This window comes from Echinops telfairi, unplaced genomic scaffold (genome assembly GCF_000313985.2).
Source record: "Echinops telfairi isolate 266 unplaced genomic scaffold, ASM31398v2 ScPeMD7_5592;HRSCAF=6446, whole genome shotgun sequence".
Taxonomy (NCBI): Eukaryota; Metazoa; Chordata; class Mammalia; order Afrosoricida; family Tenrecidae; genus Echinops; species Echinops telfairi.
This window is the reverse complement of record NW_022109491.1, coordinates 8,588,752-8,609,691: the sequence shown is the minus strand read 5'-3', so window position 1 is coordinate 8,609,691 and position 20,940 is coordinate 8,588,752. Positions and strand designations below refer to the sequence as shown.

The following is a 20,940-nucleotide window of genomic DNA, read 5'->3' as shown; positions in this document are numbered from 1 at the left end:
CCACAGGGTTTCTAAGGCTGTGGCCTCGATGGAACAGGCAGCCTCGTCCTTCTCCCGCAGAGCGGCCAGGGGGTTCCAACCACTGGCTTTTCAGTTGGCAGCCAGACACTTAACCCCTGGGCCACCAGGGCCCCCTCCCGGTCTCGAGGAAGGGAGGAAACCACGTCAACGCACGTCAACGCAGCCGAGGGAGGGCCAAGGAGCAGGTGGGGCTGGGCTCCGGCGGGGGCGGGGCGGGGGCTACCTGTCCCGTCTTCCACGTTCTCCACCTCCATGACCTCCGTGTTGATTCGCCCTCGGAAGATGTAGAGGGAGCCGTTGATGGATTTGGTCCTCTTGGTTGATTTCTTGCTCCCCGCGACCCTGGAAGACAGCGGTAGGTCAGCATCCCCCGCACCCTCGCGTCGCCAGAATGCAACTGCTTCCAACAGAGCAGGGCCGGGAGCGGGGTCTCCGGCTGGTGGCCGAGTGGCTTGAGCAAGTCACCGCTCCGCTCCCAGCCACAGTCTCCTCGTCTGTGAAACGGGACACCCGCCTCGCTGGCCCCACAGAGCTCCTTTTCAGAAACACCAGATGAGAGACCAAAAGAAGCCACAAAGCCCCACTCTTCTTTGCTGGAAAGTGGGGAACGGTGTGTTATGTTTCTACTAGACAGACCCTTCCTGCAAGGAAGCCCATTTGGATGAAGAGCTGGAGGGCAGGAGGTCCATCCATCCGGCATCCAGATCGTTCAATCCCTTGAGTTCTCCTTCCACCACCAGGCCACATTCCATCACTCAACACACACCTGACCAGCACTTCCTCCAGGGAACACTGCTAGGTAGGGGCTGAAGCGTGGAGGGAAGGGGTGTCATGGAAGCATTTCAGGAGCATGTACAGCAGCAAACACACCCAGGTCTGTGAGAGTCTGTCTTCTGATATGAAAGCCTAGAGATGGTGATTGTGGTAGTTACATAATCTGGTGTCAATTTGAGGATTAAGAGTGAAGGGGTGGAGTTTAGCCTGTCAATCAAATCACAGCTTGTTAACCTCATTTGGAGGCAATAAGGAGATAAATAGCTCGTTGGAGGCGGGACACATGCTCACTCCCTGCGAGACATCCCTGTGGAGAAGACAAATGGAGAGAGGCTGATGGAGCCAGACCTCTGGACCCGGAAAAATCACGTGGAGACCCCTGCCAACGCTGAGATGCTTACAAGGCCACTGGATCCACAAGACTTCCCACCCACTGGCCTGGGATCTTCCTGCATTCGGCACCATTGCGAGTCTGAAGAGGAATTTATAGATTGGTATCAGACATATGGGCTCATATCGGACTTATGGACTTGATTTGGACTGGGCGGCGATATTCTCTCAATATTCAACTGCTCTTGTTTATAAAGTTCTTTCTTATACACACACGAGTGTCCCTGGATTTGTTTCTCAAGTCTACCTGGACCGACACAGTGCCTGACGCAGTAAAACACAGTAAGGGCAGTGGACACGGGGCTGGAGGCGGAGAAGGCGGTGATTTTAGGGGTGGGGGGGGGCATTCTCGAGAAGCCTCACTGAGGAGACAGCACTGGAGCAAAGCCCTGAAGAAGGCGAGGAAAGACTTGTGAAGGATGCCTGGAGAAGCATGTTCGAGGCAGCAGAAAGCTCTAGAACAGGCGTCCTATACTACAGCCCGCGGGCCGCATGCAGCCCGCCGAGGACATTTATCCGGCCCACCAGGTGTTTTTGCCCCATTTGGTTTTTTCACTTCAAAATAAGATATGTGCAGTGTGCATAGGAATTTGTTCATAGTTTTTTTTAAACTATAGTCAGGCCCTCCAACGGGTCTGAGGGACAGTGAACTGGCCCCTTGTTTAAAAGTTTGAGGACCCCTGCTCTAGAACAGTGGTTCTCAACCTTCCTAATGCCGCGACCCTTTAGTACAGTTCCTCACGCTGTGGTGACCACTGCCCCCCAACCATAAAATTATTTTTGCTGCTACTTCATCACTGTCATTTTGCTACTGCTATGAATCGGGTGAACCCTGTGAAAGGGTCGTTAGACATCCCCCAAAGGGTCGTGACCCACAGGCTGAGAACCGCTGCTCTAGAACAAGGGCCCCAAGGTGGGAGCTTGCTGGCCGCACTCTGAGAAGGACAGTGAGACTGGGCCAAGTGGACAAGGGGGAGGGCACCCAGAGGGACCAGATCCTGCAGGGTCTGCAGACCGGCTACAGAGAAGACGTGACTCCCACTGTGCGCATGAGAAGGGAGTCGTGCGTGCGGGGTTCAGCAGAGGCATCACAGGGACAGGCCTGGCTCCAAGAAGCCTCCCTTAGTCCGCCTCCTAAGGAGAGCAGACTGTGGGGAGGCAGGAAGGAGACCAGGGAACCAGAGAAGACTCGGCAGTAACGCAGATGAGAGAAGAGGATGCCTTGCGTGTGTGCATGTACACAGGTGCATACTGTACACGTGCGTGAACAGATGTACTTCGATTGAGGTGACCAGACGTCCCGCTTTTGGCGGGACAGTCCCAATTTTTAACAATTTTTCCCACGTCCCGCGGCATTTTAAAGAAGTCCCGATTTTTTGAAAGAATGCACGACAAGCTAGGGTATATGGTTTTCGGCTGACATGTGGCTATTTCACGGAACAGGAGTTTTATCACTGGTGTCCCACTTTACCAATGTTAAAATCTAGTCACCTTAAATAGATGCATTTGGGGCAAGCTTGTTATTGAAGTGTAAAATCCACACAAGAAAAAACGTCCATCAAGTCTATGGTGCAACTAATTTTCCAAAGTGAACACACCTGTGTAAGCATTACCAGCCCCTGGAGAAGCCTCCCTGGTGCCCCATTCACTATCCCCCAAGGATAACTGCCATGCCGATGACTAAGCCCATAGAGGTGCCTGCTTTTGAACTTCACCTAACTGGAACCACACCACCTATGCTGGTTTGGGCTGGACTTCTTCCACTCACCCTCATGACTGTGGGGTTCACCGAGGCTGTGGGGGTATCAATAGTGATGGACATCTGGGTGGTTTCCAGCTTGTGGCTGCTGGGAATGTTCTGGTACGTGTCTTATGAAAAACACATGGGCACATTTCTTCGGGCCATGACTTCAGAAGGGAAGTGCTGAGTTACAAGGAATGTTCCTGACCAAGGTAACAGCAGATATGGCCAACCCGTTTCGCAAAAATCACTGGGCCTGTTTGCCCAGCAGGGCAGGCGAGCATTCTGAGATACTAGCCATTCTCAACATCCAGGTTTCTCAGTGTGGGCCTTGCTGCTGGGCATCTAATGTCAATTCCCGTTAAACATCTCATTCAGAGTTCCCTGGTGAGTGGCGAGGTCCAGCACCGCTCCGTGTTTACTGGCCATCTGGCGTCTGCTTTTGTCAAATGGTTGTCCCTTGCCCATTTCTCGGTTGGATGGTCTTATCTTTTTCTGAATGACTTACAGCAGGGGTTGGCAAACTTTGTCTGGAAAGGGCCAGACAGCGAGCGCGTCTTTTCAGTTCTGCGGGCCATGTGGTTTCCGTCACGATGACGCGACTCTAGCCTTGTGCCACAAAAGCAGCCACGCGGGTGTCGTTATTTCGGTCGTGTTTATTGTGAGCTGCCACCCTGTCGATTCTCACTCCCAGACACCCCAATTGTCAAAGGTCGCACGGCTCCAGGGGGTGTTTAAGGCTGTGACCACTGGGAGCAGACCTGTCTTCTGGGGTGTCTCTCTCTGGGTAAATCTGAATCACCAATCTTGCAGCCAGCTACTACCTTAACGGTTTGTACCACCAGGGACACAGACAATACAACGAGGAGCGGACATGGCCATGTTCCAATAGAACATTATATACAAAAACAGAGGGCCAAATCTGGTGCATGGGACTTCGTTATACTTTCTGGAAGCGTCCATTGTTAGCTAGACAGATTGCAAAGGTCTGCTCCCAGCCTATGGCTTGCCAGTTTATTCTCTTTATGATCTCTTTTAATGCAAAACATTCTTAATTTTAACACATTTTAATTGATCCATTTTTCCTGTTTTCAACATATTTTCATCCTATGAGAAATGGTTGCTCGACCTGACAACAGTCTCCTATGCCTTCACAGAAAAGCTTTACTGCTTTACCTTTCACCAAGGCCATCTGACGTTGGTCTTTATGTATGGCGTGAGGTAGAAGTCTACTCATTTTTCTCACCCAGTCAGCATTGGCGTTGAACTGACCAGGCACTGTTTCTCCAGCTACACGGTGCCTTTGCTGAGATGTAAATGATCGATTATCATGGGATGACGTCCATTCCGTGCCCCTCACTTATTTGTCTTTACATTGGTATTGACTGGCTTTTCAGTAAGTCTTGACGTCTGGCAATCGAAGTCCTTTGGATTTCACCTTCAGAGTTGTCTTAGCTGTGTTGTCTCCGCACTTCCATATCAGTTTTCCATTCAGCTTCTCTCTCTCTCTCTCTCTCTCACACACACACACACACACACACACTCTTGGACTCTCTATTGAGTTGCATTGAGGCTTTGACAAGAGGAGAGGAAGGGTTTGGCGATGAAGTGACTGCAGGTGAGGGCAGCTCAGACGGAGATGAGCTTCCAGATGAAGGTGCCCTTTCCTGGGAAGGAACATGTGCAGGGGGACGAAAGTCCAAAATAGGAGTTGATCTCCAAATGCAGACTCCTGTCCGCGACATGATGAGAGCGTAGCGAGGCACCCATTGAACACACGTGTTAATAACCTACGTTATACACTGACAAGCCCTGGTGGCATAGTGGGTTGCACGCTGGCCTGCTAACCACAAGGTCAGCAGTTCAAAACCACCAGCCTGAGAAATACGGAGAAAGACGAAGCTCTCTACTCCTGTCGCGAGCTACAATCTCAGAAACCCCCAGGGCAGTTCTACCCTGTCCTATAGGGTCCCTATGAATCAGAATCGACTCAGTGGCAGTGAGTGATGGCTTTATACCCCAGGCATTTTCCTAACCACTCCCTCCATCCAGAACAGTGGTTCTCAACCTGTGAGTCACGACCCCTTTGGGGCCTGAACGACCTTGTCACAGGGGTCGCCTAAGACCAATTAAAACATATATTTCCGATGGTCTTAGGAACCGAGATACCGCTCCGCTATCCGTCTCCAGGCTGGTCCGCCCATATGCAGGTACACCCACCTACAAGTACCCAGCGTGAAGACTGTTACCCATGCTACACCATGATTCAAGATAAAATTTCATTTATTTGTCATTAGAAGTAAATATTTCACCATATATGATTACATATTATTTTGTGATTAATCACTGTGCTTTTAATTATGTTCCATTTGTAACAATGAGAATACATCCTGCCTATCAGCTATTTACATGATGATTCATAAGAGTAGCAAAATGACAGTGATAAAGTAGCAACGAAAATAATGTTACGGTTGGGGGTCACCACCACAGGAGGAACTGTATGAAAGGGTCACAGCATGAGGAAGGTGGAGAACCACTGCTCTAGAAGGACACTTCCAGGAGAGGGGGGATTACTTTTAGCCCCATTGCACAGGTGGGAAAACAGAGGCCCACAGAGACCAAAGCCACAGTGCTGGTAAGCCCCTAAGGTGGTAAAGCAGGCAGTTGAGCTACCTGAGACTTAGCTTTGAGGGCCTCAGTTTCTCCTCCTGTAAATGGGGGAAGGGGCACATCAAAGACCCTCCCCCCCTACTTCTGACATTTTGAATTAAATCAGAAGAAACACTGAGTCAGAGGCCTCCGGTGACCCATGTCCCCAACAGGCAGCACCCTGCGTGAACTGGGCAGAGGCCAGAACTCGGTGGGCAGGCCCCCAGCTGCTCCAGGCATGTCCTAGGACCACACCAGAGCCAGGTCCAGAGCTCCATCCATCACAGCCCAGGCCTGGGACCTCTCAGAGCCCAAGCTCTGGCTCCCTATCCAGAGGTAGGAATGCCAGTGGCTGCCAGGTTCTCTCTGGACACAGATGTGCTCTTTCCCTCCGGACAGCCTGGCTCCTTCCAGAGCAGAGGCAGGGAACGGCCTTAAAGGGGCTGTGGTGGCCACGGACAGGCCCCTGCCAGGCCCGCTTGGCGGCCAACACAACGGGAATGAGCCGATCCTCACCCATCGGGCCGATGGGCCTTCAGATGGGCAGAGCCAAGGGCTGGGCAAACACCCGCAGGAGTTGGGAGCCACCACAGAGGCCTGAAGGGACCTTCTGTTTTCCAAACCCCAGTGTTCTGGGAGAAATACCTTCCTCGGACAGGCCAGGGCAGGGCAGCAAGAAAAGGCTGGGGTGGACGCTGCCGAAAGAGGACTCTGAGGATGGGCCGCAAGGACAGGAGCACGCAAGGAGACAATAGTGGGAGAGGAGTCGGGGGACAGGGGGACCCACCCAGGCAGACCTAAAGGGGTGGGCGGGGAAAAGAGGGGCTGAAGCAGACAGGAGGGGGTCAGAGAAGCCGTCTGAGGCCTCCACCCAGGAAGGGGAAACGTTTGTGGTTAAAACTCTGACTGGGCGCCGGGGGCAGTGTCCACCGGCCACACCGGGGAAGGATGCCAGCAGGAGCAGTCATGGCAGTGAGCCTTGATGCCCTACCAAGTAAGTCACAAGTTTTAAGGTGCCCCGTATGTAACCTTCACACAGGCCCTCTGAGGTGGACGTGATCCTTGCGTCTGTCTCCCAGAAGAGGAAACTCAGGCACAGAGGCGAAAGCACAGAGCTGGGGAAGCTAGAAGGCTCAGGGACTCCATCAAGATGGGCCTGGACCTTAGTGAGTCACTATCGTGAAAAGGAGGTTCTCGCCCCATGTTACAGATGAGGAGACTGAGGCGCAGAGGGGTGCAGCTGAAGGAGGGAAACAGAGAGAGGCCCACCTGTGCATGCAGAACGCCCACCCTCCACCCCTCGTCTTCCTCACTACCACTGTGGGAGGCCAGAAGACGCAGATGAGGAAGAGTGACGGCCAGGCCACTCGAGCGAGTCGCAGGCCATGCTGGCAGCAGGGCTTGGCTCGCCGCCTTTGGCTCTAGATCTTTCTAGATCAAAGAGGAAGATGCCTGGGCAAAGTGACCACTTTAGCCTTGAGACAAAGTAACAGGAAGAGGAATTGAGGAAGAGCTATTTTGGTCAGTGGGGCCCAACCTACTGAGGAAGAAACCAAAGGGCAGGAAGCTTGCCATCCACAAATCTAACCCCCCTACCCAGCCCCATTCGCACCCCAAATCTGCCAACCGCCTGCCCACCCCTTTGCCTAACTCTCCTTCTTTGTAAACCGTCATGCAACCCTTCACCCTGTTACCCAAAATGCCACACCTAAGTCCAGCCACCACATCCTCAACTACCACCCACCCAGCAGCACACCCAGACTACCCACTCCTCCCCCAACTTCTGCAAGCTTGTGGGAAAATTCCATTTTCTTTTCACTCCTGCTTCCCCACCAACTTTTTGAAGCCCCCTCATATCACCCACCTATGGTCCTAACACATGACCATGCCACCAACCACCCATCCACCTGTTCTCTCCTTGGTTATACATTAGAGCCTCCAATTCACCAGGCTTCTACCACTTTACCAAGCCTGTATATCCATTCCTGCAGTGATTCAAACATCCATATGTTCCCCAACTCTCCATCCATCCACCCAATTGGACAGCTCCTGGATTTCCAACTGTTCAACCATTCACTCATCCATCCAGATCCCCCTCTCATTCCCTCCCTTCATCTACCCCCCATTCACCTCCAAAGCCTCCATCCATCCCACCACACACACGTCTGCATCTATCTACCAAGCCATCCAGTCACCAAGCCAGTAGTTCTTAGACTCAACCAACTGCAAGGAGGAAAATGCTCTTCCTCAAAAAGCTTAATGGGTAGAAGATCCCTCCCCCGCTGCCCAAGCCTCCTGCCTAAGATCCTGGAATTCCAAGATGTTGGTATCACTGAGAAGCTCCAAACTTCCACCAGCATCTAGATCTACCGTATATACTGGAGGGTAAGCCAAGTTTTTCAACACATTTTTTCTGCAGTTTTTGTGGTAAAATCAGGTGCCTCGGCTGATACTCGAGGCCGCATCTGTCTACTGAGCGCTTGAAATGCGGCCAGCCCAAACTGACATACGCTCTAAGTACAAAGCCCACCCTGGACTTGGTATAAAAAACAGAGTGTAAAATAATCTCACCAAATTTTAATTTATTATCTCCTGAAATGGTAATGCTTTAGGATTATGGGGTTACTTGAGATACATTTTTTGCAAGAGCCCTGGTGTTATTGTGGGATATGTGGTGGACTACTAACTCCCAAGGTCTGCAGTTCGAAACCACCAGCCACTCTGCAGGAGAGAGATGAGGCTTTTTTTTTTTTTTAACAATTTTATTAGCACTTTATCCACATTGGCTTTCTACTCTCATAAATAGTTACTGTCTCAGAAACCCACAGAGGCAGTTCTATTTCATCCTATAGAGTAGCCGTGAATCAGAATCTACTCAATGGCTGTGAGTTCAGGGATAAATTGGGTTAATGAAAAGACATTATGTAAATTCATTTCACCCATTCATTTAATTAAATTCACTTCACCCATATCTTTTAAGATATTTTTTAATGTGGCTACTGGAAAGTCCCAAACACATATGGGACTCACATCACATTTCCTCTAAAGGGCACTGACCTAGAACAAACCCCTCAACTTAAAGAAGAGAGCGTCCTGAGAAGGAAGTGTCCAGCCCGAGGTGTGAGTCCAGGAAAGTAACCACCAGGTTAGACCGATCCCAACTTCTCAGCCCACCCAGGAGCCCTGCCCCCAGGCTCCCGGCAGCTCACCTGGATTTCCGCTTGCAGTAGACAAGGAGGTTGTCAAAGAGGAAAAAGGCTCTCTCCTGGATGTTGCCCGCAGAGATTTTTAACAAAGTCCCTTGAAGAAGCAGCTGGGTGCAGATGTCCGTGAGGTTGGAGCCCTAGGAGGGAAGGAGGAGTGAGCTAGAGAGCGAGTCAGAAACACGCCTTCCTTCCCCAGAGGCACACTGGCCCACCCCACCCCCAAAGCCCAGGGGCACCTCAGTGGGCCAATCTGCAGACAGAAAACCAAATGCCATTTGATCAATGACCTCCATCTGTGGAACAGGGTGAACAATCCTAAGGATGTGACAGTTTTCTATTTGAGGGACATCCTAGGGCCACAGGGTAAAGTGGCTTACTGTGTGCCTGGAATACTTGCTGGCACACAGTAGGTGCTCAATAAAAGCTTGTTGAGTGGGTGACAAATTCGATGCCAGTGGAGTCTAGCAAAGGGTGGGAGTTCCCTAATTCGACCAGCCATGGGTGTTAAGTGATGGGGGCATGGCTGAGACACCAAATGAGCAGGACCTTTCCTGAATGGGAATGAGGTCCAGGGAATGTGGGAAAAGAAGACAAGGTGTCAGGGAGGAGTACAGAGGCTAATGACCTGCAGGGAGATGAGTCCAGGGATGAGCCTTGAAAACACGGTCCCTCACAAAAGAGCCAACAGGCACGAGCCCTCTTCCGCCGAGTCCCCAGGACACGCACATGTATGGAGATCAAAGTGCACTCCTGGTTCCCCGTGGTGGGAGGGTGGGAGGAAAGGGGGAAACACTCCTTGAGAAGCATGAGTATCTGTTCATCGAGACGGATTCGGGTGATGGCTGCACCCCAGGAGTAATATAATCCATGCCATCAAACAAAAAGCTTTTTTGGAAATTAGAAATACACACCTAAGAAGCTGAAGATCTCAAGGAAGACCCCAGCTGGGTGGAGTCTCAGGCGCTGAGGACCACAGGGATCTAGCTGGAGAAGACCCAAAGAGCTGAGAAAAGAGGCCGCAGAGCGCATGGGAACGCCACAAAGGCCACCCTGATCCCAGTCCTCATCCTTCACGAGTCGAAGTCCAGCTGGTCCCGGACTGCCCCATGAAACCACACTTCCCAGCCTTCCTAGCACCAGGTGAAGTCATGTGACTACCACCACTGTGCCCTACTTCGGCATCACTTCCTGGAAAGCCAACTGTCTCCATTCGTCTACCACAGTGGCGGTGGGTTACACCCTAAGACAGCAGTTTTCAACCTGTGGGGCACGACCCCTTTAAACGGGGTCAAATGACCCTTTCACAGGGGTCACCCGATTCATAACAGTAGCAAAATGGCAGTGATGAAGTAGCAACGAAAATAATTTTGTGGTTGGGGGGTCACCACCACATAAGGAACTGTATTCAAGGGTCGCTTGAGAACCACTGCCCTAAGAGTTGATGAAGGTGGTGGTAGAAGGAAGTTGGGACCCTGCAGAGCCGGGCCACCCCAACCTCCACCCCCAGCCAGCACCACCCGCCTCTGTACTGCAACTGAGAAATAAATGTTCCTCTCATGCCACCAGTTGGCATAGAGTCGATGCCAACTCAAAGTAGCCCCATGGATATCACAGTAGAATTGTGCTCCATAGAGTTTTAGTGGCTGATTTTTCAAAAATTGATTGCCAGGTCTTTCTTTTGAGGTGTCCTGGGTGGGAGTGAACCTACAACCTTCCGGTGAACAGCTGAGCGCATGAACCGTTGGCACCACCCGTGACTCTTCACCTCATTTGGGGTCTCCTACTTGCGGCAGTCAAGTACTGTCACTAACACATCGAGACAGGGACGTATGCCTACTCTGGTCACTAGCTCATGAGCAGCCACCTAAGGGGCAAATACAGGCCTTCCCCCAGTCTAAGGAAAGAAGGTGGATAAAAATCGAAAGAGCCACGGAAACAAGGAGTCCAGTGAACTACTGGACCACAAAGACATCAGTCTCCACAGTCCCCAGAGCAGAAAAACTAGCTGGTGCCCCAATGCCACCACCAAATGCTCAGAGAAGAATCCCAGTAGAGGGTCCTGGACAGAGTGGGAGGAAAATGTGGCCCTGCACTCAAAAGCATCAAAGGGACCAGGCTTACTGGTCAACAGAGACTGGTGGGACCCCCAAGACGATGGACCTTCCTCACTCTTCAGGTCAGGATCTGAACTCACCCCGACATGAGAAGAGTCAACCATTAAAGAACCAGAAGGCGGCGTTTACCCAAACACCCAACAACAACAAGCCAACGGCCCTGCCACCCAGTCGATTCTGGCTCCTAGCACCCATCCAGGCTAGAGCAGAGCTGCCTCGTTGGGTTTCTGAGGCTGCAAGCCGTTACGGAAGCAGACAGCCTCCTCTTTCAGGAAACGGGAAACTCCAGAGGCAGTGGGGTAAGTCGTGGTGCATTGAGGGGATAGAAGTGGATGTGCTGAAACAAAATGTGTATAAACTATTGGTTGTAAAATTCATGATCTGCTCTACAAGCCTTCCCCTAACATCCCAATAAGAAGCTAAAATAATAATAAAAGGAGGAGGCTGTAGGCCAACAGATGGCAGTGCCATGGAGGGGCAGGACCGTCAGGCAATGTTCTAAGGGGGATTCCTTTGGCGGCCTGAAGATTACAGGGAGACAGGGGTACAAAGAGGCGTGATGTTATCCCACTGAGACATGACTTCAGGAAAGAAAGTGGGGGCGAGGGGGTTGTTTTACAAGATCCCCCTTCCCCCAATCCTCAACAGTCAGAAGCAACAAGCAGCAGCCTGCTGAGTGACAGAAACAAACCCATTCTAAACACTGTCAAGAGCAGCGTCGTCATGCTGGATGGTAGGGCCCAAAATCCATTGGCAGGGTCCCCACAGGAAAAGCCTCCCGAGAATCCCCCTAAGCACTCATCAGCGATCTAAACAGCCTGCTGCTAGACAGAGAGCATCGGCAAGAGGACTCCTGCAGACGGAGTGAGGTTGTTTTAACACCGTTATCACTTGTTCTCCCTTTTGACCCATTTTAAGTCTGTTCTAGTTTTGATTATTTGCGGCTTTCCTTTTCCCTGAGGTTTTTCTCTTGTTCTGGTTGCTGGGCTTTGTTTTGTGTATGTTTTTCTTCATGTGAAATCCAGGATAGTCGAAGCTACCGAGACAGCGACTCGATGGATAATGTCTCGGGAGTACGGTGGAGGAGTTCGGGTGACACGGGTAGCTAACACTGAGCAGCAGAAGGAAGAAAATATTCTAAACTTGGTTTCAGTCATGAATGCACAAGTCATTTCTTTTTAATATGGTGAAGCACTGACTTGTATGCTATGTGAATTATATGTCAATAAAAGTGTTAAAATGTTAAAAAAGAGTAATCAGGTCAATAACTGATGGTACAACCATGAAAAATGATGGCATGGATCTAAATTTATTGCTGTGAAAAACACCCCCCCACCCCGGGTCACTCATGGGAAAACCAAAAAGACAGGCTAGGAAACCATAGTTACAGAGGCTCCCACGTTTTCAAAAGAAATGCCATTTGTACAGCAGTACAGAGAGAGGCCTAAATAATGTAAAATTACAATGGTCATTAGGAAGATTGGTGCATTACCAATAGTTTCTTTTTAAAAATAACAATGATTCGGTTTTCATTTGAGGGGAAAACAAAACAAAACCCCAGACCCTGGTGAGGCCTGCTGGCCCCATCTGCTGACTCAGTGATGTCGAAGATGCAGCTAATGAAGCAATCTCCCCGTGGTCTTTCTCTTGCCACGGGGGCTGACTGGACACGGCACACTATGCGCCCCACAACCACTCAGGGTCCCGGGGAACCAGCCTCCTGTGACCAGCAGCTGTACAGCATGGAATGGTGCCCTCACCACGTGGGCATGCACTTGGGCACACCACCGACCAATCTCGGAGTCTCAGAGCCCAGCAGCTATTGGTCATGCAGCATCCAAGAATCCCAGTGCAGGGTCCTCAGGCCCTGGGAATGGTGATTCTAAGAAACAGATACACAGGGCAGAAGGGGAGCATCAAGACACCCACTGAGACCCCGCTCCGGATAACACAGGCTAACGGAAACAGAAGCCACAATAAATAAACGTTGCATGTAACATCTGGCATCCTGCCACGGATGAGAAAATGGAGGCCTGGAACGGTGTAGTGCCTTGTCCCCCAAGTCACACCGCTAGGAAGGAGGCAAGCTGGGAGTCGCACCCACTCCCTGGCCTGCCTACCCACTCAGCTCTGCCCAAAGCTGCCTCTCAGAGGACAGCCTCAGAGTTGTTCCATAGGGCTGCCAGTCTCAGACCCACCCACTGGTGTGGGGTCAATTCCAACTCAGAGTGACCTTCTGGGTCAGGGCTGAGTGGCCCCTAGGGGTTTCTAAGGCTGTTCATCCTGTGAAAGCAGACTGCCTCGTCTTCCTCCTGCAGAGTGACTGATGGGTTTGAACCACCAACCTTGTGGTGACCAGCCCAATACATAGCCTGATGTGCTCCTTTGGCCTAAAGCAGGGGTCCCCAAAGGGGAGAGATCATGTATCCAGAGAATGCATGGCAATATGATCCCAGGGAGGGTGTGATAGTTACATAATTTCATGTCAACTTGAAGTGTTGGGGTGGTGTCTGGCTTGATGGCCTCCTTGTGTCACCTCCTGGTAAGGAGGGTCCTGGGGACATCCCCCCCCCTCTCTCTGCTTCACCTTCCTGTTGGTAGCCACTCAGAGACCTGCGGGAGCCCTGGAGATGCGTCCACCTCCATTGGATCCACAAGACTTTGCACCCACCGGCCTGTCATCTTGCTGCATTTTGCATCATTGCTGATGGTTGCATGAGTCTGAAAGGGATTTAAAGACTAGTATCAGACTTATGGACTTAACTTGGACTGGGCTGGATGTTTTCTTGATATCCAATTACTCCTTGATATAAAGCTCTTTCGGACACACACGAGTGTCAGTGAATTTGTTTCTCTTGTGATCCAGCCTAACACAAGAGCGGGAGTGAGGGCAGGACCTCTGAGAGCTGCCCTCCAGCAGTCTGAATGCTTAGAGGCTTCCTCCTGTCCGTCTCTTTCCTTCCCCTGGGGTGGGTGAGCAGCTGATGGCCACTTGACCAGCAAGGGAGCCACACCATTTCTTCCTTATTCCGAGCCTGTCCTTTCTTTCCAGGACTGCAGAGAGCTTAGAGCTTCGCACGGCAGCTGGAAGGGCTCCGGTCTGTGATGTCCCTCTGAGGAGCACCAGCCCGAACTGGCGGTGAGGTCTCCCCAGAGCCACGGGCGGCTTCTCCATCCTCGGGAGGAAGAACGAAATCCTGTCTGCACAGCTCCACACCAGGCAGCACTCGGACACTCCCGGTCCTCACCACGGCCCACGAGGGGGTGCAACCAAGATCCAGACTGCTCAGATGGGGAAACTCGAGCAGTGAGGGTTGGCTTGCTCACTCCCTTCAAGGCCCTGCCATCTCCTTGTGTTTAGTAGCCCCACGCCCAGGGACCACAGTGACCCGAAGAGCTCCACGGTTGCAAATCCAGAGGGAAGCAGATCGCCACCCTTTTTTCCCTCGGCACAGCTGGTGGGCTTGAACTGCCAACCTCTCGGAGAGCAGCCCAGAGCATCCCCTGGGCTCAGTGAAAAGGACTTGCAGATCAGTTCCTCTGATTTGAACAAAAGCAGTCCCCATGGCAAAGAAAGGGCAAGGGCTGGGGACCCAACAAGAAGACAGGTGAGGCCACCCAAAAGGAAGTGGCCAAGAACTGACTGCCCCTTCTCAGGTGCCAGCCTCCTGCAGGCCACATTCCACGGCAGAGGGATCGGCCAGCCAGGCTGGGGGTGGGAGGTGGGGGCAGTTTGCTTTTGTTAAGATTACAGCCTTACATGTGCACATGTAAATATATTTATATATGACAATAGGCAAATAGGTCTACATACATATATTTATAGGTTAAGTATTAAGGTAGCAGACGGACGTTGGGTCTCTACTCTAGTCCTCCCTCAACATAAGAAAACTTTGTTTTAATAACCTGGCATTCCATGATGCTCACCTTCCTGACAAAATGTGTGCATAAGCTGAAGACAAAATGGGTGCATAAGCAACTGTGATGAAGAAAGTGGATGGTGCCTGGCTATCAAAAGATATAGCATCTGGGGTCTTAAAGGCTTGAAGATAAACAAATAGCCATTTAGCTGAGAAGCAGCAAAGTCCATATGGAAGCACACCAGCCTGTGTGATCATGAGGTGTCGATAGGATTCAGGTATCAGGCATAAAAGACCCAGAGCAAAGAAAATCATATCAATGCAAATGAGGGGATGTGTGGAGTAGAGACCCAAAACCCATCTGTAGACAACTGGACATCCCCTTATAGAAGGGTCACAAGGAAGAGACGAGCCAGTCAGGGTGCAGTGTAGCACCAATGAAACATACAACTTTCCTCTGGTTCTTTAATGCTTCTCCCCTTCCACTATCATGACCCCACTTCTACCTTACAAATCCGGCTAGACCAGAGCATGTACACTGGTAGATAAGAGCTGGAAACACAGGGAATCCAGGACAGATAAACCCCTCAGGACCAATAATGAGAGTAGTGATACCAGGAGGGGAAGGGGAAGGTGGCGGGAAGAAAGGGTGAACTGATCACAATGATCAACATATAACCCCCTCCCAGGGGGGCAGACAACAGAAAAGTGGGTAAGGGAGACATTAATCAGTGTAAGACATGAAAAATTAATAACAATTTATAAATTATCAAGGGTTCATAAGGGAATAAGGGTGGGGGAGGAAAGGAGGAGCTGATACCAAGGGCTCAATTTGAAAGAAAATGTTTTGAAAATGATGATGGCAACATATGTACAAATGTGCTTGACACAATGGATGGATGGATGGATGGATTGTGATAAGAGCTGTACAATCTCCCAATAAAAAGATTTTTTAAAGACTCCAAAAACCAAACTCATTGCCACTGAGTGGATGCCAACTCACAGTGACCCTATAGGACACAGTAGAACTTCCCTTGTGAGTTTCTGAGACTGTAACTCTTTACAGCAGTGGTTCTCAACCTTCCTAATGTCTCGACCCTTTAATACAGTTCCTCATGTGGTGGTGACTCCCCCCCAACCATAAAATTATGTTTGTTGCTACTTCATCACTATAATTTTGCTACTGCTATGAATCAAGTGACCCCTGTGAAAGGGGTCGAGACCCACAGGTTGAGAACTGCTGCTTTACAGGAATAGAAAGCCCCATCTTTCTTCCAAGGAGCAGCTGGAGGTTTTGAACTGCTGACCTTGTGGATCAGAGTCCAGTGTGTAGCCACTACACCACCAGGGTTCTTTTTATCAGGAGGGACTAGTCCCTAGCAAAGGACACCCACCATGCTTACTAAAGGAGAGGGTTATTAAAATGGATTGACAGCATGGCTGCAGCAATGGGCTCATGCACAGCAACAATGATGCGGGTGGCCCAGGACCCGGTAGCATGTGAGTTTGTTGCATATCAGGCCACTATGAGTCAGGACCAAGTTAGCAACACCACAGAGTTGGAAGCATGAAATACATGCTTGATAACAGCCAGCCACTTTATATCCCACGCTACTCAGAAATGATGATCAAAGTCAGGGTCACGGAGTTCCAAGCCTACAGATTTCTAGGGTCAGAGAGGGTCCCGGAGACCCTTAGTTCACGTCCTTAGGCTCTCACGTAGCAGGGATCATCTAAAAATCACTTCTGCTCTGTTCTCAAGGAGCTTGCCCAATTCCCTCATGTGGGAAATTCCTTATCCAGCCGCATGTCAGGAAATGCTGCGTCTGTCAGAAGAACTACTCCATTTCTTCCCTTTTCAACAAGGAATGTTAGGCAACATGTGTACTGTTCTTTTCACCTTGGCTGCCAGGAAGCTCCGAGCCCCAACAGATAGATATTTAAGTGAGTCATCTCTATTTCCTCCCAGGGTTAGCATGTTGTCCACGGGGACCCAGCTCTTGCGAATGACACGTACGGAAAGTTTTCATCCACTCCAAAAGACAGCAACCTCTTGCTGCCCCACCACATCTGTTTCCTGCTTTGAACATGTAATACCTGGAGCTGCTGCCATCTCGGAACAGGGGAAGGCCTAAAAGATCACACAAGGAGCCTCAGGAAGCCGGGGTGAAAGTCTTTGGAAAATGCCTCTGAGTGGCCCACCTGAGTATCAAGCAGCTTTTTGTTACAGAAAACAGAAACTAAGCTACATATTTTAAGCCAGTGGGAAGGAGAAGCTCACTTAGTCACTGACAGGGCTAAAGGAACCAGGACTCCAGGCTGGGGCTCCCAGAACACCAAAGCCCTGCACAGGTGGCCCGTGTGTGTGTGTGTGTGTGTGTGTGTGTGTGTGTGTGTGTGTGTGTGTGTGTGGGGGGGGGGGGGGGGGGGGGGGGGGGGTGTCACTCTGCTACCGATGAGACAAAGGAGACTCAGGTTGCCACCTGTCCGAGCTGGTCCTCCAGGAGGGCATCACCCAGGCAGCATCAAGGCTTCAGTAACTGCCAGTGGCAGAGCCAGCCTGTGCCTGCTAGATGCACAAAGCAACCCAACACCAGATAGCCCATGCCCTGCCTCTTGACACCCAGGAGGCAGGAACCGGGGGCCTCTGCCAATGGTGTCACAGAAAGCCAAGTGCATGCACAACTAGGCTTAAAGGAACTGGATCTGAGTCTGGCCAAACTCCACATGACATCCCAAACCTGGGCTGCAAGGGATTCTGGGGGCTGCAGTTCTTTGCAGGAAGACCCTGGGGCAGGAGGACAGGACATGTGCCAAGTGCTCAGCCACAGGGTCTCCCTCCTCTCTGAACAGACCCCTCTCCTCTCTGCAGCGACGCCTCCACCGGGCTATGAAACAGCCAGGGGACCCTGAACATAGCAAGTGCCCCACAGACTGAGCAGTCCCCAGGGGCCTGAGGCCAATGGAGCTGGGTCCCATTTCCATCCAGCGGTTGTTCCTCTTTGTCCTTCCTCCCCCTGTCCAGCTGGGCTCACTCCACCATGCACTTAGATTTACTCCAATTCCATCCACCAGTCTCCAGATTTGTAGGAAATCTCTACTCATCCCAGGATGAGCCAGGAGTTCAAACAAGCAAGCTGCATCAACCAGAGAACAGAGCAGCTCAGGAATGCCACGCCCTGACAAGAGTGACAACGCTCATCAAGGGGCCTCAAGCATTTCATGGAAAAATGCAAATCAAAGATAACGGAAACAAACTTTGGAAACTCCCTTGTGTGACCACCTGCCGTTTCTGGAGTACCTACTCTGCAAGGGGCACCACCAAAGGAAGGTCAGAGAAGCTCAGAGATGTGCCCGAAGCCCCCCTGCAACCCACGCACTGCCATCGAGCCAATTCCAGCTCACAACCTCCCCACAGGCGACGCAGAACTGCCCCATCTGAGAGTCTAGGCTGTGGCTTCTTAAGGGAATGGAAAGCCTCCTCTTTCTCCTGAGGAGCAGCTGGTGACTTTGAACTGCTCACACTGTGGTTGGCAGCCCAACATGATACGTCTACACCACCAAGTCACCCCACAAGGGAGTGTCAAAGCCAGAATTCAACTCCTAGAATGGACAACACATGATCACCACATTTTACAAGCGTGTAGAGGCCGGTGGCTAGCAGGCAGGTAAGCCAACATGTGAAGAAGCCTGAGAGGGGAGTCACCGGAAGTAGAGGGGGCTGCGGAGAGCCTGCTCCTGGTATTGTTACTGTGGGAAATGGGGGTCCAGTGTGGTAACTCACTGGTCAAGAAAAGCTCAAAATCTGTACTTTTATGAAACCGAATTAGAAGACGACTTAATATTTCTTTCAAGCAAAGCATCTACCCCCTGGTACTAACCTGTACTAACCCACGGCCGGCCATCTCCTGGGCCCCTCTCCAGCCTGAGTGCCCCCTCCCAGGCCACACGCACCTCCCAGCCTTCAATGTGGGACTGCAGCTGCTCCAGGGCCTCCAGCTTCTCCATCTGCCGCTTGGTCTCATTGATGTTGGAGCACACGGTCTTCATGGCCTGCAGGGCGCTCTGGACTGCAGGGTGGTCTGGGTGCTTGCCGGGGGTCCTCTTAGCCAGCTCCTGGAGCCAGGGGCAGAAATGAGAGAAGTCAGCACAGAAGGAACCACGCACAGTCACCACGTCACCCAGCCTGGAGCTAAACCCCAGCTCTGCCATGCACACCTTGTGTTATGGGGCCCTGGAGAGCACTGCTGATTCATTCATTCATTCATTCAGCACTTGTCCGCTGGACAGCTCCTCCACCCAGGCTCTGGGAATAGACTTGTGAACAAAATAGCAAGAAAGTTCTCACCTCCTGGCTCTGACATTCAGTGCAGCCCCAAACAAAGCACGAGTTGTGGAGTTCATTCGGACCCTTCAATGAAGGGCCCTACGGGACAGAGAAGAACTGCTCCCTGGGGTTTCGAACGCTGTACTCTCTACGGAAACACGCTGCCTCATCTTTCTCCTCCAGACCTGCTAGTGGATTTGAACAGCCAGCCTTTTCTTCAGCAGCCCAAGGCTTCGCCCCCTACACCATCAGGGCTCTCTGCTTAGTGAAGGGAATGCTCACTGCCATCAAGTCGATGCTGAGCCGATGGAAGGTTTCCTAGGCTGTAAATCTTTACAGGAGTAGACAGCCTCATCTGTCTGCAAGAGCAGCTGGTGGGTTTTGAACTGCCGACCTAGCAGTTAGCAGCCCAATGCTTATCCCACAGGGAACCAAACCAAATTGAACCCACTGCCATGGAGTCAATGCTGACTCACAGCGACCCTAGGAGACAGGGGAGAAGAGCCCCTGTGAGTTTCCAAGACTGTAACTCTTCACGGGAGTAGAAAGCATCGTCTTTCTCTCGAGGAGCAGCTGGGGTTTCGAACGGATGCCTGCAGATCACAGTTCAATGCATACGCACTGTGCCACCAAGGCTCCTTGGAAAGGATTTCGCCCATAGAGCAAGTGCGTTGAGAGAGCGGCCCAAGAAGGAAGGGATCGGCTCCGCCTTGAGATATTGGGGAGATTGCCAGGCAAGCACCAACTGCCAGCCTGTCATCCAGGACCATGCCAGCAGAGATAAGGGCCCCTATCAACAGCTCCACACATATGCCCAACGGTCCCAGTCCCTCCTCAGGGCCCCTGCTCCCAACTCCCTCCACTGCCTCAAAAGTCACAGTTAAGAAGACACCGCACACTGCTCTAGCAAGGTGGCCACACGCACAGACCAGCATGGCTTCCAGGCCTGGCTCCACCCCTCACTGGCTGGATGACCTCGAACCAGGCACCCCTCCACCTGAGTTTCAGTATCTGAAAGCCGGCGATGAGGAGGAAGAGAGTGATGAGGGAGATGACAGCAGTGGCTGCTGACATCTACCTTTACTTTGTGCTTATGAGGTGGGTTTTACCCAAATCCCGTTTAACAGGTGAGGATACTGGGGTACAGCAAGGTCACCCACCACTTCCAAAAAGGAAGGGAAGGAACCAGGATTTGAACCCAGGCTGTCTGGTTGCTCTTGTGGTGTGGGGAGGCATGAACCAGACACCGTAGGAAAAGCACCAGCATGGGACAAACATGCAGTGTACATATGTGATCATGCCTCTGCTTATAGGGTAGCCCACGGGAGCTGTGACCGCCAGCTACCATCTCCCCCACAAGGGAGTTGTTCTGAACAGTTCCTGCAGAAAACCCCCAAACCCAACTTGGCTGCCACTGAGTGATTCCTACTCGCTGTGACCCTGCAGGGCAGAGAAGAAGTGTCCCTCAGGGCTTCTGAGGCCGAAATATTTACAGATGCCGCCAGCCGCCTCTGGCTCCCCATGAACAGCAGGTGGGTTTGAACTGCTGACCTCCTGGCTGGCCACAGGGTGGTCAACCACGGCACTCTAGGGCTCCTTCCCCAAAACCAACTCCCAAACCTGCCCTGTCTAGTCTTGGCCACCCTGCCGGCTGGAAAGAGCCCTGTCTGAAGGGGCAGGTCCTCCCTCAGGCTCCAAGGGCCCAGGTACTCTCTCTGCAAACAACCTCCACCACTACCACACCAGAGCCTGGAGGTTTGCTGACCTCCCTCCTATACCCTGGAACAGGCCCAGAGGATGGGGCCCTGCGTGGCAGGGAAGACCTTCCCACAGAGGAAGGGAGAGCCAGACAACAATC

At 51.7% G+C, this 20,940-nt stretch overlaps 1 protein-coding gene across 1 annotated transcript in view; it reads right to left on the bottom strand.

The window, feature by feature from the left end:
• PREX1 (phosphatidylinositol-3,4,5-trisphosphate dependent Rac exchange factor 1) overlaps positions 1–20,940 on the bottom strand; it is a 211,067-nt gene that overhangs the window by 66,702 nt on the left and 123,425 nt on the right. The window contains 3 exon segments of the mRNA XM_004698311.2: positions 245–363; positions 8,785–8,918; positions 18,710–18,871. Coding sequence (XP_004698368.1) covers positions 245–363; positions 8,785–8,918; positions 18,710–18,871 — 415 coding nt within the window.